The 17,285-nt window shown below is 38.5% G+C and overlaps 1 protein-coding gene across 1 annotated transcript; it reads right to left on the bottom strand.

The window, feature by feature from the left end:
* Positions 1-3,895: 3,895 nt before the first annotated feature.
* Positions 3,896-16,066, bottom strand: gpc2 (glypican 2). The gene is made up of 11 exons (XM_086158133.1): positions 15,620-16,066; positions 14,011-14,169; positions 12,298-12,432; positions 10,823-10,998; positions 10,636-10,716; positions 9,783-9,948; positions 9,144-9,274; positions 8,307-8,453; positions 7,215-7,351; positions 5,694-5,866; positions 3,896-5,561 (listed from the first exon to the last, which is right to left on the bottom strand). Exons 1-11 carry the CDS (start codon positions 15,795-15,797, stop codon positions 5,332-5,334), a joined length of 1,713 nt encoding a protein of 570 aa, XP_086014259.1. The 5' UTR covers positions 15,798-16,066; the 3' UTR covers positions 3,896-5,331.
* Between the last annotated feature and the right edge of the window lie 1,219 nt (positions 16,067-17,285).

The following is a 17,285-nucleotide window of genomic DNA, read 5'->3' as shown; positions in this document are numbered from 1 at the left end:
AACTGAATACTTTTGTTTTTGAAAATTTGTCAAATCAGTCACTCACTCTGCAAATGTGCGAAATTCACCTGGTTGAAGGTTTTATAAGCATGCACATGGGAGTAAATTATGGGTGGGGGCAGAATAACCATCTTTATTAACACAATGTTTTGCGCAAGCAGAATTGTATTTTAGTTGCTAAAGAATAATTCTAACATTTAAAATGTTATGGTACTGACAAAGTGGAGTTTAGATACTCATAAAGAGGCCAGAAAGAGGGATATTATAATATTTGATGTGATATGAAGAAAGATTGCACCAATGTTTGCCGGAAGAATTTGCATGTGTGCATAGGTGTGATTTTATCAAAATCATACATATACATCAAAATAATTTAAATGTATGTTAATTGAGTGAAGAAGGGGCTATGACATGAGGAACTATACAAGGGAGTCAACAGTTTCCTGTTGATTTCAGGTTTTCTCCTGTGTTTGCTTTCACCAAAAGATGGCAGCAGATTCAAAGAAGAGCAAAAGTCCTTTCCAAACTTGTACAGGTAAAAAGTGACCCATCATACCCAAAGACAGCAGTAACAATGCCACCTGAAAAAAACAAACATATTCAAAGGTTTATCCAATTTATCAGGAGTAATTACAAGTATATTGTTTTTGTATTTTTCCTCAATTGAACTTCAGATGAAATATAAGGTCCTTTAAGATGTGTTTTATTTTTGGTTGTTCAATTTGTTTTTCTTTTTAAACCGTCTATTTATGACATTGACGAAGGACAACCTGAAAAATGAAATATGTCAGTGTGTTTCCCTGCAAAGACTGGTTGATATAACTCAAATACACTTGTTGTAAAGACAATGTTTCTTAAAAGAAAAAAGCCAGAATGGACTTCATGAGGTCCAATCGATTATTTGCGTCGATATTTGAACAGTTTCGATAGTATGAACAGTTTATTTTATGCAGGTCACATTTTCAGTCGTTCTTTGGGACACTTTGGGACAAAGGTAAATGCACTCATTTATTTTTTTCTCCCATTAAATTGAAATCACAGCTGCCTTGTACATATTTAGGTATGTCATAAATTCATTATTCATGACAATGATTTCATAAAAACGCAATGATTGGTTTTTCAGGGTGTACCAACAACCAAAGCATTTTAAAAAAGACTGTTTGTGCTCGAGAAAATATGATTCTCACAGGCGCAGCCAGAACATACCAGTCACGGCATTTTTGTTTTGGATTTTCCAGGTTTTCTCCAAGACAGACTATTTCCTGGAATTTTAATAGCAGCACACACTACATTAACAACATCAAAACCATACACATACATTAATTTCTTCGTATTTTTGTTTTTTTTTTATTTGTTTTTTCTTTGGGGGGGCTAAGTGTGATTAGTGGAGTGGTGCTTGGTGAAGAGGTATGTTTTCACCTCCAAAACATTCCTAGCAAACTCCTCCTTCAAGATAACTCCTACTCCATTTCTCTTCCTGTCAGTACCATGATAGTACGACTTCAAGCCTGCTCCTAAGCTTCTAGCCTCACTACTTTTCCACCTGGTTTCCTGGATATCCACCTTCCTTCTCTGCATCACAAACTCTCTACTCCTATTATAATCCCAATATTCAAAGTCCCTACTGTCAGTCCCAGACTCTTGCCTTTCCTCTTTTCTCTCTGCTTCCGAACACGCCTTCCTCCTCCCCTTCTTCCACCCACAGTGGCCCAATTTTCACAAGTACCCTGTAAGTCATCAGTACCAATGGCCTCGACTGATCCGGCATGAGATTCTTAGGTTTGATTTGCATGTTTGGTTTTGGCAAAAGTTTTACGTTGGATGCCCTTCCTGACGCAACTCTCTGCATTTATCCAGGCTTGGTACCGGCTCAGGGAGACACTGGCCCCCCGCCGCCCTGAGGCTGCATTATTTGCATATTTGTCTCTGTGATTGCGTAAATAACATTGTGCCATAATGTTTCCACAGGTACATCGGTGTCACATGTTTTTTCTTCAATAAGCAATTTTGCCAACCAGAAAAGAAGAAAAAGTAGACATAGAACCAGGTATGGAAGAGTATGTGTGCAGCAATGTGAGGATAAATTAATACTTATGTTTCTGCCTAGAACTGCTCAGATGGTAGAATGAATGAAGATACATTGCTCTCTAGTGGGGAGACTTAGTGATTGTTTTGCATTTTTTTTTCTCTTGTCCACAATTCTTGCTGTGATAATAAATTATACAATTGAAAAGGATCATAAAATGTTGAAAAGAAAAATCAAACGTTACAAAAGCCTCACCAAATAATGTGCCAGGATACCCCAAAAGCTGAAGAGATGGCTAATGAATTAATAATGGTCAATTAAAAGTATGCTTTTAAAAAATGAAGATAGCAGATAACACTATAATAATCACGTTGTGCGTGGGCAACACCCCACACACACACACACACAATTCCTGTCCAATATTCTTGTCTTGGCAAGTGGACAAGAATTTTTTCACCAGAAGATGTTTCAACCCTCATCCCTCATTATTCAGTTCAGAATTCTCTCGGATGAGGGGTGAAACATCTACAAGTGAAGAAATTCTAGAATGGTTGCCAAGACGAGAAAAATTTTGACAAGAATTAAAGAATTATTTAATCACGCTCACATCACACATGATTTCTTAAATTCTTTTTTTGAACATGGCTATTTCATTTTCAAACTGTTTTTTTTTCCTTATTCATACTGAAATTCAATGTTTTAGCACCCTCATCAGTGTCATGGGGGGGGGGGGGGGGGGGGGGGCAGGTTTCCTAGAATCTTATTGTAAATCTTATTGTAAATCCCTGCTTTAGATGAAGATGAAAAACTCTTTGGTAACATTTTGATCCAAAAATCTAATTCTACTGTTTTTGGTTAAAGCAAATACTGCAGGATGAGTCACATAATTGTCATAGTGATGAGACAATTCATTGATGCATAACCTATAGATTGGAGCATTGTTACCCTGCTACTTACTTATTTTTTCATTTTTGTGAATTACAGTTACATTTCATTTTTAGACTGAATATTGAAGTTTGCTGTAGAAAGATTAAGCCTATTACCCTATTAGCTTTATTAACATTGAACTCAGTTTAAACTGCCTCATTTCTTGCATCCCTCAGCATGAATGTATCAGCTCTCACAGAAAGCACATTAAGCTCTCATATAATGTGTAAAGACAGATAAACTAATAAATCAAAGAGCATAAATCAACTGACACTGAAAATATGACTATTTCAGCCCCCTGGTTACTCCTTTTATGCAACATGTTTTTTTATACATTATTTCCTTTTTGTAAAATAAATTAAGATAACAACACACATTTCAATTTTTTAATGAAGCAGAAAATAGCACATATTTGCTACCAAAAACGGTTATAACAATATGAAAAAAAACTTGTGCTATAGTTTCACCGTGATAGAAGGTGCTTCAAGTGATGAAGAGATGATTAGTTGTGCTGGAAAACCATTTGCGTAGAACTTGATGAAAATCTCGTGATCACCTGCAAACTTTACTGTAGGTCATTCAAAGCACACTGACACAAAGTTGCTTTTAAATGACTGTGCAGTTGTGTGACATAATACTGTGTTGTGCCTCCTTCATACTTCACGGGGTTTCACTCCAGATAATATTCCGCACAATGAATCTGTCAGTGTCAGTGTAAAAACCAATATTAAATCCTATATTTTGACTGATTATGACCAAGCCCAAATATGTTAAGAGGATTTAAACACTTTTATTTATATTTGCTGAAATTGTTCTTTTGGAATGAAAAGTCATTCTCTGTTATCTAAAGGAAGTATATCCTGTTTGACTAAAGTGTGCTTCTCCTATAACCAAGTGGGATATACACATTCAGAACAAAAGTTTCTGTTTACATCATAGATACATTCTTTGTTTTTTAATTCAAGTTTTTGTTGTTCTCTCATAAAAAACAGTAAACTTTCAACACTTTGAGTTCCCTCATCTTTTCCTCTGTAGAGAGACACCATCTCTAAACCCCCTTTTGCTTGGTCAGGAACCTATTTAGTTTTAAAAGCCATCCCTCTTCTCTCCATTCTTCATAATCCTGTGTTCCAGTATTGTGTACCATCATCATTGTTTTGTTGCTTTTAAAGACAAACAGTACAAAAGCACAATATCAAAAAACACCCAAAGACCTTCTTGACATAACCTCAGAACCACTTAACCTGAAACCAGAACATACAACAAATAATGTGAAATATCATACATGCCGACACACACACACACACACACACACACACACACACACACACACACACACACACACACACACACACACGTGCACAAACAAACAGAACTAACAATCTCAGGTAAAAGGTTGGAAAAAAAATTCTGAAAAAAGATAGTTAATGTTATGGTCCAATTATTTTCGATGATTAAATGATTGTATTTTGTGGTGAAAAATGTTTTTTAAAGTATATTAACATTTTTTTTCCTTTTTTTTACCAAAAAAAGGTGACAAGAAACACTTTTTGTGATTAAAAAAAACACTGCCATAATATAAGGAATTATATAAAATTTTTTGATTGTTCTAAAATAAATAAATCAAAGGCATCAATAAATAAAATAATACATGTTTTGTTACAGCAAGCAAACCAAAATTATGTTGACTTTTTACATACATTACAAGTCAGCCTCTTTTTTGGTTTATTCTCCATTTCTGGCATATTTTAAATGTCTGAGTACAAAACCTTTAAGTGAATCAATCACATCTTACTATCACTGACAAACTCCAGTAAAATAAGCAATGATAAAAACCAAAATCAGCTAATCTAACCGAATTCTAGTATGGGACCAGGAAAAGAACATGGTAGTTGATCAAATCAGCTGCTCAGTGAAACTACACAGTAATTACAGTTAAACTACTTACTATCTTACCCACAAAAAACCTGACGGCCACCAGCTTTATCATACAAAACCACTGTGAATTAACTGGTTATCAAACATTTATATACACCAGCACAGTGTGTCATTCAGCAGGACAGGAGTAGGTGAATATTTTACAAAATGGTCCTAAAAGATGGTTGTTATATTTATTCAATAGTGTTTTTTGATTTTTTTTAGTTCAGTAAACATTTTCAGTGGCTTAGGCAGTGGAGATTTCATTTTCTATCTACTTTGTGCTTTAAACAAGTTCCTGATTATTGCTAAATGTACCTGCTATAGTATTGTTTTTCTGCTGGTGCAACTAAACTGATATATTGTGTTGTTGGTTTTTTTTTTTTGTTGTTTTCTTCATATTGTTCTTGGGATTTAATGCCATGACAGACGGGTCTTTGTTTCTCAACTGCAATAACAAGCTATCTCCACATGGGGACAATAGTTACCATAAATGATAAATTCAACAAAAGAAATAAGGATGTGATGGGCTGACTTGTTGCAGATTTTACACGTCCGTGGGTTCTGGTCCACTTGTTTCTATCTCGTACACGGGGGGTTTTGGCGGGGCTAGAGGTGATCCTGTAACCTGGCCAATCATCACTGTATCTTTCCCCATTGTCTCCAACGCCTGACCCACTGCCTTCCTCACCTGGAACCAGAGTAAAGGCGTGTGAGGGATCGATGCATGAAGTGGACGTCGAAATGAGAACATTAACACTCACAAAGCAGTGACTTATTCTAAATAATGACAACAGGTCGACACATAGATGACAACACTCACTGTCCATAAAGTCCATGTCCTGGCCGCTCTGAGCATGCCTCAGTTTGATTGTTGCCGCTCTCAGCTCCATAATCAGCTGTCTGGTTCTAACACCAGGCTTGGTGATGTCCACTTCTACCTCAGGGTTGTTGATCTGGCTGACCAGCCCGTCACCGGTCACATCCGGAAGATACCTATAGGCGTCCACAGACAATAGATTGGCACGCATTCACAAAGAAGAATAGATCCTATTAAAGTGTATATCAGCCAAAATGAAAGGAAAAGTGTACAGGAGAGTGGTGAGACCAGTGATGCTGTATGGTTTAGAGACAGTGGCACTGAGGAAAAGACAGGAGGCAGAGATGGATGGAGCAAAGATGACAATGTTGAGGTTTTTTGGGTTAGATGGAGGAAGATGATTCACTGTGGCTACCCCTGAAGGGAGCAGCTGAAAGTAGAAGAACAATAAGAAGAATCTTATTTTTTTCTCTCTCTTGGATAGCGTCAACAGACTTTTGCCATTTTTGATTGAAAATAAATCCCCAAAACAATTTCATTTTCTTTTACAGCGGTAGCACAGGGAATAGGAATGTCCACGTTCCTTCATTGTAACAAATGAATCTTGAAGAATTTATCTTTCCCCAGATGTGAAATAAAATTGACTCACTTCTATTCCCTTATGAAAGATTTGTACTTTTCATCTAGAGCCATAAAAATAGAACTGCAATTTGTTTGATACTTTGGTTTTACGATCAATTACCAGTACAACTAATGACCATACCCTCTGGGGTACTTTACATGGACAATTGCGAGACACTTGCATATAAACACACTAAATATAAATGATGAACATATGAATGACTTTATTATTGCTTCACATCAGCATGTTAACATGCTGGCTTATGTGTCTGAATGATTGATGCCTTTGTTAATTTAGCAGCCTTTCTTTGTCTGTTTTGCTGTTGGTCTATGTTGAAAGAATGCTGTCAGTTTATTATGTTTTTAAGCTGAGAACATTCTTTTTTCTAAAACGCATTTTCTTTGTATGTCATATTTGCCTAGTCCTCAAGCAACGAAAACAACATTCGAGAGATATACTATGTGTAATGCAGATTTGCACAAACACCCTCCCTACACATGGACACACAAAGAGCTGCTCTCCTCTTCCATCTCTTCAGAAAATATTGCAAGTCTTGTCCTAAACTCACAGTGATTCCCATCATTTCTGCTCTCAAATGGGAAGCAAGGCTACATAATATGAGTAATTAATTCAGGTGCATTTTCCAACAACATGACGGATATCAAATAATAACACACACCCCTACACGTTCACTCTCAGTCCAATTCAGACACGGCTATGGTGTGAGGCTGTGTCTATGTGCATAAAAGCAATCAGGTGGATGCAGTGGAGCATGTGGGCGACTGGTATTAAGCTAAATTAAATCAACTCAGTTCCATCTGTGCATCCCTCTTTCCACCGCTTGTTCTTTTTCTGCCTACCTCAGATCCCTCCCTCAACTCCTATGCTGCAGTCTCACTAACCTCCCCCGAGTCTGACCATTCCAGCAGCGGTCCTCGTTGGTGACATCGGCAGCCATTCTCTCATCATTGCAGATGGTGAGTGGGAGGGCCACCCAGAAGCTCCGCATGGGCCGCAGTCGCTTCTTCAGTTCAGTAACCTGCGTGGAGGTGGACGGAAATGTTTATGACTCATGTCTGGTTCTTGATACGTCTCGCTGGAGGAAGCATATTGAACTTGCAGAACAGGTCACCTTTACTTTCAAACACTCAGTATGTGTCAATGCCAACTTTCCTCTCCCTCTCTCTATTGATTTGACTTGGTTTTTTTCAGTTTAGTCACATAAATGTGGTTCCTGCTAGTGGAAATTAGCTCTTCAACTGTTTTTAGCATGCTACATTTGATTTGCAGCCTGTCTGATGGGATGGGTAGAGCTGAGCCTAGTACTTTGGAGAAATATATTTTTAAACAAATGTTATGTTGTATATTACACCCAATGAAATAATATCAATGCCCATTTTTTTAGTAGCGTCTCAAAGATTGAGGTTGTTGGGAATAAATACCCAAAAGAAATATATGATATTTTGTTCAAAGATCCTTGACAAATCTTGTCATGTCAACTCGACACACTGATTCCAGAGTGTGATTGATAACAGTAGATAAATATTCACTGACTGATAAGTTCATTAGGTTAGAATTGAGACAGTCAAACCATGACCTACAAATGAAACGTCTGGAAAACTACAAAAGCATCTTCCCCATCAGGTCAAATTTTATTATTAGTGGAAGCTCAAAGTACATTCAGTAAGTTTTGTTAATAGACTCAAATCTGTACATGTAGCTTGTAAGTGTCCCCAGTTTTATGGAGATTTTATCACCTTGTCCTTGCTTTAAGAATTAGCTGGTGGTCCAAGAATATTCGACAACTATGGAACTACACATTTTCCTCCCAAGGCTTAACAAGTAAGCAGAAAAGACCCCATAGAGATGTAAATGTTAAATAAAAAATGCCTTGAAAAAAACTCAGCTACTGCCGATGTAGGCTTTTTTTAATTCAAAATTCCGTTGTGCGAAGCTCTATCTACTGTTTTTCGCAGAGCGTCTTGCAAATTCACCAGTCGGTCCAGGTTAGTGCCCGCTGCAGTAGTTGGTTTTTCCTCTGGGCTATAGGTGCGAAAAGGCCTTCTGTTTCCCCCTGATTCTTTGGGTGAGCGTTTGGACCGTCCTGGAGCTGGCCTTGGGTTTCCACAGCCCTGGAAAATCTAGATGGGTGAAACCACCGTACAACCAGCGTAAGTGAAATAACAATTTCCACACTTACATGAAAAGTTAACATCCCAGCTGCATTGATAATAAGAGAGTGAACAATGACATATCTAATACCCAACTCTTACATTTTTGAGATGGCCAATCCTTTGTGTCAAGTTAGAATCGATGAGCCAGCCTTTGACTAAAACAAAACGAGTAAAACTCACTGTCTCCATCCAAAGGCATTTCAGTCGTGTGCACCTTGGATTCTAGATGTAAAATTTGAACCTTCAGGCAAAAATACTTATTGCACCTGAGAAATCTAATTATCAGGAAATCCAGTTGAAACAAAATCCTGTGCTTGGTAGAAAAGAACTTCCTGTTCCTTCAAGCACTGCAACCAATTTCCAAGAGCTGTTCCTGACAAGATGTGGGTGTCTTTCCTTGGATTATCTTCTCAAATGTGTGCCATGTTTTAATCACACTGTGACGTGATCACGTTCTCACTGTGTAAACGTTGTATTTGACTACTTTTAAGAGAAGAAGAGAAGCGATACTCCATGTTTTCACATGGAATCAATACAATATTGGAGTATGGACAGCATGCTGTTTTGTTGGAGCCATATGTATTTTTTGAAAGTTTGTCTCTTGCCGCTTCCATAGGAAAGCATGTTTATCCATGGAAGTCTATAATGTTTCCTTGCCTTGGTGGAGATGCTGACGCTGTTTTCTTGCATATGCATGATGGCTTCTGACACTTTCACAGAGATGGAGTCGGCTGCAAGCTCCATGTTGAATGGCCCCTCTAACTTTTCTGAAATCTGGTAGAGAGCATCTGATGGTGAAAAAAGGGAAATACAAGCAGAGTTTACAGGCTGATCTCATTGCCTATGATCACACACCATACAGTGTAAAAAAAACAAAACAGTCAGGCTATAAATTTAATGCCAAAAGCCATTGTCATATGATCAAAAAAGGGAGAGAAGTTTATGTGGAAAACGGGTTTTTAAGGCGAACAAGTATGTTTAAAAAATTTCATGTTAAAAGAAAACAATTACATGAGTTTGGTGAGGCAGCAAAAGAAACATTAGGAGGCAGCTCAACTGTGAAGCAGCAAAGAAGCATGAATGATTAATGGAGGATGAAATCATTGGGGAAAAGCAAATCAGTGACAGACAGAAATATAATACATCTTTTAGAGATGTTAGCTATGTTTATGATACTGTTTCAGGGATTCCTGGAGTACAGTTTAGACAGACAAATCTATTTTTCTTGGTAGGCTTAAAACACCTCTTCCATTTGGCTCCAATTTAATTCAGAACAGCCTTTTTCGTCTCACCCACCAATGAAATTATTCCATTCGGTGTACATGTCAGCCTGATTGGCCAGGCAGCCTTTCATCACGTTCAGGCACAGGGAGTGGCAGGGCTTCAGGGAGGGCATACCGCGGCACAGAGGGCAGTACCACTGACGCATCAGGGCCCGCACACACTCAGAATCTGCGGTCAGCTGAAAAGCCACACATCAGTGGACAAAGATTTAGCAAAAAGCAAATTACTCATGTAGCACAACATTGCCAAAATTGTTGAGAACATGTTGCATACAGTGCCCAGAATGCAAGCGGCTATTTTAATTACCTATTTTGTGATCTGGATATTGACTTGTCTTAGATTTGTGAATCAAAGCTTGGTCAATAATGGTTAGTTATCAATCATTTTGGATGCATTTTTAAATATTGTGTTTCCTATCATGTATGGGACCAAGTCAATGTCCTCAGCAACTCTCAAGTCCAAAGACGAGTTCAGAGTCAAGTCAGGCACATCTTAAGCAAATCCAAAACTGCAGGCTTGAAGCTGTAAACCGCTCCTAATGCACTATGACAAATAACATGCCATAGCAAAAATTATTAGTGCTTCTTATAAATGGGAGTTTATTACTTTTCAACAGTTTTGCTCCTTAGCCAGCATCAGCCTATTTTTATTCATTCAACTTCAAGTGCCATATTTAGTGTGGTTTATCAAAAAGTAAAAAAATACATAAATTATATCAAGCCTTTCACATCATAAATCTGGACTCTCCAAACATTTTGAAATAAAAATGCAATTACATTCAAATATAGCCTTTATAGTCTGGGAAGCAATAATACAATGCCTGGGTTATAATGCGTTGAACTATCTTGCATAGGAAATCTCTAACCTTTGTGGCTTTGTTGACAATATCCCGACCAGCAGCCAAGCCTTGAGACAGCGCTCTGGCTGCGATAAAAGCTCTGGACACCTGTTTTGACAAGGGAAAAGAAGTATAATTTGTAAGGAATTAAAATCAGCCTACATAACTGCGGGTTTGCACTGCCTAAATTTGTGATGATTCATTGAACACACACTTGTACACGTAGTTTGCGGGGAACATCTCCAAATGGTTGCAACTGTTCGGCATGTTTGCTGACACACTCAAGGTAGTCCTCACTGAATTGATACTGGGGGTTGACCAGAGAGAAGACCCGCTCTACTAGTCTGGACCAGAAATCTGCCAGGACCTCTGTCAGGCTCACACTACTCCCTGGGGATAAAAAAAAAGCATATCTTTAAAACAAATTTACATGCTGGGTGAGAATTCAATTACAAGGTTTGTCAAGAGGGACAGTGTGAAAAGGAATGTGACAAATATATCTGATGTTTGTCATACTGTGTGACTGTTTGGTTTGACATTAGAAAATAGACATGTACTTTGTATCAGAGGTCACAGGGCATTTAACTTGTATGCATTGAAAGAGGTTTAAAAAGAAATGAGAACTCTGTCTTTTCGATTGAAGGTATAAATAATCTTAGACGTAAAAAAGGCGGAGTGCAGGAAAACTACCTTAATAACCTTGACACAATGATCTATTGTTGAACTCACTAGACACAAGATTGATAATGATATTCAAAAGACTTCCAAAAAGCGTAAAAAAAAACCTAAATATCTATATAGCTCATTCAACTCAGAGGTAAACTATCCTTTGTTTCATATACTCTTTTTCTTGCTTATGCAACAAATTAGTTTGTTATCAATGTCCACTTGTTTTTTCACATACCAATTTTACTGGCTGATTTTCATGACACTCGGTGTACAATGGAACAAAGAAAAAACTCAATTTTCTCCAGATCTGTTCCTGGAATTCTCTACAGCTGCTTTCTTGTAAAGGCGTTGGTCAACATGCAACCCGATTATGAGTTTTCAGCTCGCCAGTCTGTTGTTTACTATAGTGATATAATAGATGTACTTTCTTTTCGGCAGAACAATAGATGTTGTATTCGTAGCAACAGCATGCAGGTAGACAGTTGAAGTCAAGCAACAGACTAATATGTAACCTATATAAAAAAATAGAAAATGGTATCTGTGAGATCCCAGTTTTTTCTTCATTTTTGATTGAACTGTTTTTGATGTTTCATACCTACAGTGCCTGACAATTGGGATCCAGAGCTGCATGTGTCTTAAACTGCAACAATGACATTTGCTGTTGGAATAAATAATGATACTGCTGGTAAATGAGGGAATTCGTTTCATTTACTCTGTATTAATTAATGCATCAGGGCTACTCTAGCTATGTAAACTGAAAAGTAAAAGATGAATGACTAGATTTCTTTTGAATTTGGTTAAAAACATCAAAAAAAATATCTTATCTTCAGTTTCAAATGTGATCATCTGACTGTGTCTATATAACCAATCCTATTCTAATTTATTTTAATTTGTTGCTATTTGTACCTGTGGGGAAAGAGAATGCTTCCAAATACATCTCCAGTTGACTGATTTGCACAAATTTCAATTTCTCATGAGCAATCAGTCCCACATAAGGAGCATAGATGCCATTGAACTAACCAGAATAATATCTGCGCAGCTCCACAAACAGCTCCTGGAAGATGTGTGCATTCTGGAGAAAGAGCCGCCCATACGTCTTGGTAAACATCTGGTTCATAGACTTCTCAGATAAGTCTATAAGTTCTCTGAAGAACTCTGAGCAGGAACAGCAGAGACAGAAAATAATTCTCTCACACCTCTCACCCAACCATTGCACAAATATCTTTGCCAGGTCCTCACCGCTCAAATGAAAAAAGTAAGATCACAGTCTGAACATTCTGGGGTCTAGATGATTCTAACAGTATGTACCGTATTTGAAATAACTCATCAGCTCTCTCCCACTCCTTTAGTCTGTAAATGATTCATCGAAAATATTATATAAAATGATGATGAGGAGGAGGAGGAGAAAAAAAGGTGATGCCAGTCCACAGCAGGTAGGAGGAGGAAATTTCAATAAGGCTCTGTTCTGTGTCTGCTTCATACTGTGCAAATGTCTAACAACTTGGACCAAATTATCTCAAATTCAGTCTCTCCAGGTAGATTTCATACACTGAGCATTTGTTGAGAGACCCGCCAGTGACATTGCCCATTAATTTTATTCTGCTCAATCGTTCTGAATCGTGCATCATGAATGCATTAGCTCCTGGGATATATTATTACAAATTTGATAATATTGTGGTAATTTGTCCATTCCTTCCTCCGCTTCGTCTTGGAATGTCTCATTCCACTCATCCATCCATCTTCTGCCGCTCATCCTGCACTCAGGGTTGCGGGGGACGCTGGAGCCTACCCCCGCTGTCATCGGGGGAGAGGCAGGGTTCACCCTGGACTGGTCGCCAGTCAATCGCATATATCAATAATCATTCACTCACTCATTCGGGGCCATTTTCCCATTTTTTTCCAATCAACATGCATGTTTTTGGACTATGGGAGGAAACCTGGAGAAAACCCACACAGAAGGTCCCCTTGTCAAACTCGAACCAGGGTCATTTGTGCTGCGAGGCCGAAGCGCTAACCACTGCACCAAAATTAGTAAGATGTTATGACAAAATGAATGAAAGTGGAAAAAAATAGATTATGTAGTCTAGAAATGCCATTTTACAGAGAGAGTTCTAACTAAATTGAAACTGCATAAGTCAGACTTTTGGTGGCCTTGCTCATTAACACTTTGCACTTCTTAGATTGAAATGAATAAATACATAATTACAAGTCATCTGATTTGACTTGTGTGTAATATTTCAATAACAAAGTAGGCACATATCAGATTTTCTCTAACACATAAGCAAGAACCAGCTCCAAATACAGTTTAAAAAAATCCCCTCAATTAAGATGCCCCATAATGAACAAAATGACTGAAAATGCAACCTGTGACACAGGACTTGGGACTCAAGTCCAGAGAAAACCCCCACAAGCGTCCACAAAAAACTGTTTCCCGAAAAGTTCTCCGACAGAATTAAACAGGATCTGGTGATCAACAAAGTGGAAATACAAAAATGCAATACTAGAGACTAGAACACTGGAGACAAAGGAACCCAAGAAGTAACCATATATATTGTATAGCTATCTAACAATCTTACTAACTGTTGTGGAATTTAGTTTCTTCAACATCCCATCCCAGCCATACTGTTGCTTTAAAGTAAAACTAGTCTTTGCAAAAAAAAAAAAAAAAAAAAAAATCTCAGAGGATATATGAAAAGAGGATGAGCTGTGCAGGCTCTGTGCTTTGCCTCTCACCATCAAATCTGCTGTGTCTCTGAGTGAAGGTGGTTAAAAGAAACTGGCTGTTTTCTTCAACAGCTTTGAGGAAGTCGCGCTCGCTCTGTAGGGCCAGTGTTTCCTCCATCTGGCTGGAGCAGCAGGTGTAGTCTTGGGGACAGAGCCGCAGGTGCTCTCCTGCATCAAAGGGAAATAACAGATGACAAATACAGGTTGATCACTCATGTTCGTGAGGGGGAGAGGTTATAAGATACCAGATACTTGAATATGTCAATCTCCAAATGCCAACATTAATGTTCATAACCCCAATAAGTCCACTAGAGTTGTGTCATTTTGAAATCAGTAGTTACTAACAAATTACAGCAGCATTCTGTTGAGAAATCTTATTAAAGAGTTTGACATATGATTTTCACCGCATGTATTATTCAGCTCTGGTGCGTTTTTATTTGTCAACTCAGGTTAGGTCATTAATATATCAGATGTAATGATATGCAAATGACCAACAAGGAGGAAAAACATGCCAGTCTAAAAGGAGGAAGAAGACAAAAAAAATCTGTAATTTTTACAACACACACAAAAACTATTGTTTGTTACACTGCCAAAAAGTCTCACTCACACCTCTACCCTGGGTGATCCAGCTCCCTGCCTCTTTTGTTCTCTCTGTGTGTCTCACTATTAGCCCTCTCTCATCACTCCATTTCCATTTCTAAACTGCCTCACTTCATCGCTCTCTCCCCCAGCCATCTGCTCCCCTGGCCCACGGGACAGTGAGCCAAGACTCGGGCAGTGATCACCAAACACAGACACACAAAATCAATGCTGCAGATGTCTGTTGTGATTCACACAACAGTTAATTTACCACTAAAAAAAAAAAAAAAACCTCACACAGTCAATCTCTAAACAATTTGCCCCTCACTTTGTCAGACGACCATTGTGGATCAAATTTACTGAAAAAAAAAAAACAATAAATAAATTCAAAAAAATCTTGCTCCCCTCCATCCCTTCTTCTCCTCCCTCCAGCCCAGTCGACAAAACTTCAAATTATTCACAATCGAGCTGTTTGGAATCCACTGATCCTTCCTTGCAGCAGATAAGATTATCACTAGTGAACAGAGACTGGATGTAGGGATTTACCAGCGTGCCAGTCGGCAAAGACTAATTAGGGGCGAGGTTCTTTGTTGCACCGGTGTTGGCAAATTGCTCATCCTCTTAATCATCCTCTTTATGGGAGGAGAGGGCGAGTGTAATTTCTTTTAAACCACCCTGCATTGTTTCTCTTGAGGGAAAACACAAAAACTAATAACCATGCATTTTATTTCATTTTCTTTTAACTTTCAGATCTTATAAGTGAGTGATGGAACATGTACTTGGTATCACTTTCATAAGACGCCAGTCTATTTTTGTGATGGATTTTTCAACAGTGGTGGCTTTTGGTTTTAATAGGATTCTTTATTTTAGTTGAGGTAAAGTGGGGCATGCTGATGTAGGCTACCTTCTGCTCCTTACACTGCGACATCAATCCGCCCTCATTTTAAATCATTAATACACTTGAACCCATATGCCTTAACAAAATTGGTAGAGTCTCTGCATCCTGTAATGTATTCCTGCCCCAGGCAATGAATCTTACCGGAGATTTGAGTCAGCGGAGCGGTGCTAGTGCTGTACCCCTTCTCGGAGTAAGCCTGCCGGGTGTCGGAGCAGCTCCTTCCCGCAGCGGTCACGGGGCTCCGGGTCCCTGACAGGGCAGCGACGGCACAGAGCAATGCCGGCAGTGTGCGCCAACGGCTGGATATCCGTGCATCCATTTTCACCCACAAAAAAAAGAAAAAAAAATTGGAGCGAGGAGATTTATAAATGAATGAGAGGTGCGTTTTGGATGCAGTAAAAAGTAAAAAAGAGGGGCAGTGTCCCAAATCGACACTGGTTTGAAACAGTCTTCCCAAAAGTCAAAGGGTAAATTCTTCTAAGCTAATTTACGTCATGTTTCTCCATCCACCGTGTCCACTTGTCATCCCGGTAAATGTAAAATGAATGGGGATGGGGCACTCCCGTCTCTCTCTCATCGCAGTCACACTGAAAATAGTAAAGCTCTCATATGTTGAATAGGGTCTAACCGGAAAAGACCAGTTGGTTTCAAAGTAAAAGCCTAAAATTGGACAACTACAACATCAACATGGTTTTTGTTTGTGCCACTTTGTTATTTTCTGTTTTCAATTTGCCATTTCTGCTCTTGTATGCCTGATACTGCCTCAGTGAGTCCGAGCAACATTTTTAAGAAGAGTGGATTTTTTTCTGATCAATTTTTGTATGTAAAACTGGCAAAATAATTGGTTAACTAGATGATAAGGTTGCTTCTGACCAACGTTTTGTTTAATCATTCTAAGTGTTGTGTATACATAAAGCAAGGCAAATAATCGTCACTAAATGATAATACCTCCATAAGCATGTTACAATATATTTGAAGCTCATGGGTGCGTTAATCCTTGATAAGTGACATAAAGCCAGTGCAGAGTGAGCGGTGATCAAACTGATATGATGGAGGTGACGTGGGAATTATTGGGGAAAATCCACTTTTAATCTCTAATGAGGCCAACAGAATTAATTTTATAAGCAGGTTAAATGTTGGTTCTTTGGACCGTTCTTTTATTGTGCACTTTATTCCTCAGATTAAGGAGTTTGGCAAACAATTGATAATATGTAGGATACATAATCATCATTCTTTAAAACCATACTTTCTGCATTATAGGACATTATAAAATAATTGAAGACGGAACTTAAACAACCGGAAATAGTTTATTTTGAAGATTCTGAACAGGAGTTGTGTTTCTCACTCTTGTTGATTTCACTCGTCATGTCTATCAAACACAGAACAATGAAGCCTGCTGTGGCACTAGTGAGGGGGAGAAGGGTGAGGAGCCTGCAGCGGTGGGGCGAGGAGCAGCTGAGACCGTAACCTCAGGGTCGTAAACCGGGACTGTGGGGACCCTTAAGATTCCCTATGGATGCAATGCTAACAGTCTATTTCAATATTAATGAAAATAACGTTAAAAAAATCAAGTATTGTGTTTTCCTGACTATAAATCCACTCTATAGACGGCCTCCAACGGACAATAGAAATTTAATATTGGCTGGTAGTGAAGGCCAATGGAAACTGTCCTCCAAAATCTTTGAAGGACCAATCATCAACTCGTCCGATGAGGCTTTGGCCAATAGGAGTAGTCAGTCGTTCAGTAGCGTTTGGGCCCTTTCTTAAACCCCTTAAAATTGCTCAAAAAGAGAATAAAATAATCAAA

This window comes from Fistularia commersonii, chromosome 13 (genome assembly GCF_037954325.1).
Source record: "Fistularia commersonii isolate RoL2024-O1a breed Wild chromosome 13, RoL_Fcom_v1.0, whole genome shotgun sequence".
Taxonomy (NCBI): Eukaryota; Metazoa; Chordata; class Actinopteri; order Syngnathiformes; family Fistulariidae; genus Fistularia; species Fistularia commersonii.
Note: the sequence above shows the minus strand (reverse complement) of the source record. Positions and strands in the feature narration are given on the sequence as shown.

Coding starts and splice junctions, on each gene's coding strand:
- gpc2 (XM_086158133.1), bottom strand. CDS start 15,797: ATGGATGCACGGATATCCAGCCGTTGGCGCACACTGCCGGCATTGCTC. Junction 14,170..15,619: donor TCCGCTGACTCAAATCTCCG/GTAAGATTCATT, acceptor CCTTTGATGCAG/GAGAGCACCTGCGGCTCTGT. Junction 5,562..5,693: donor GGACATGGACTTTATGGACA/GTGAGTGTTGTC, acceptor CTCTGGTTCCAG/GTGAGGAAGGCAGTGGGTCA.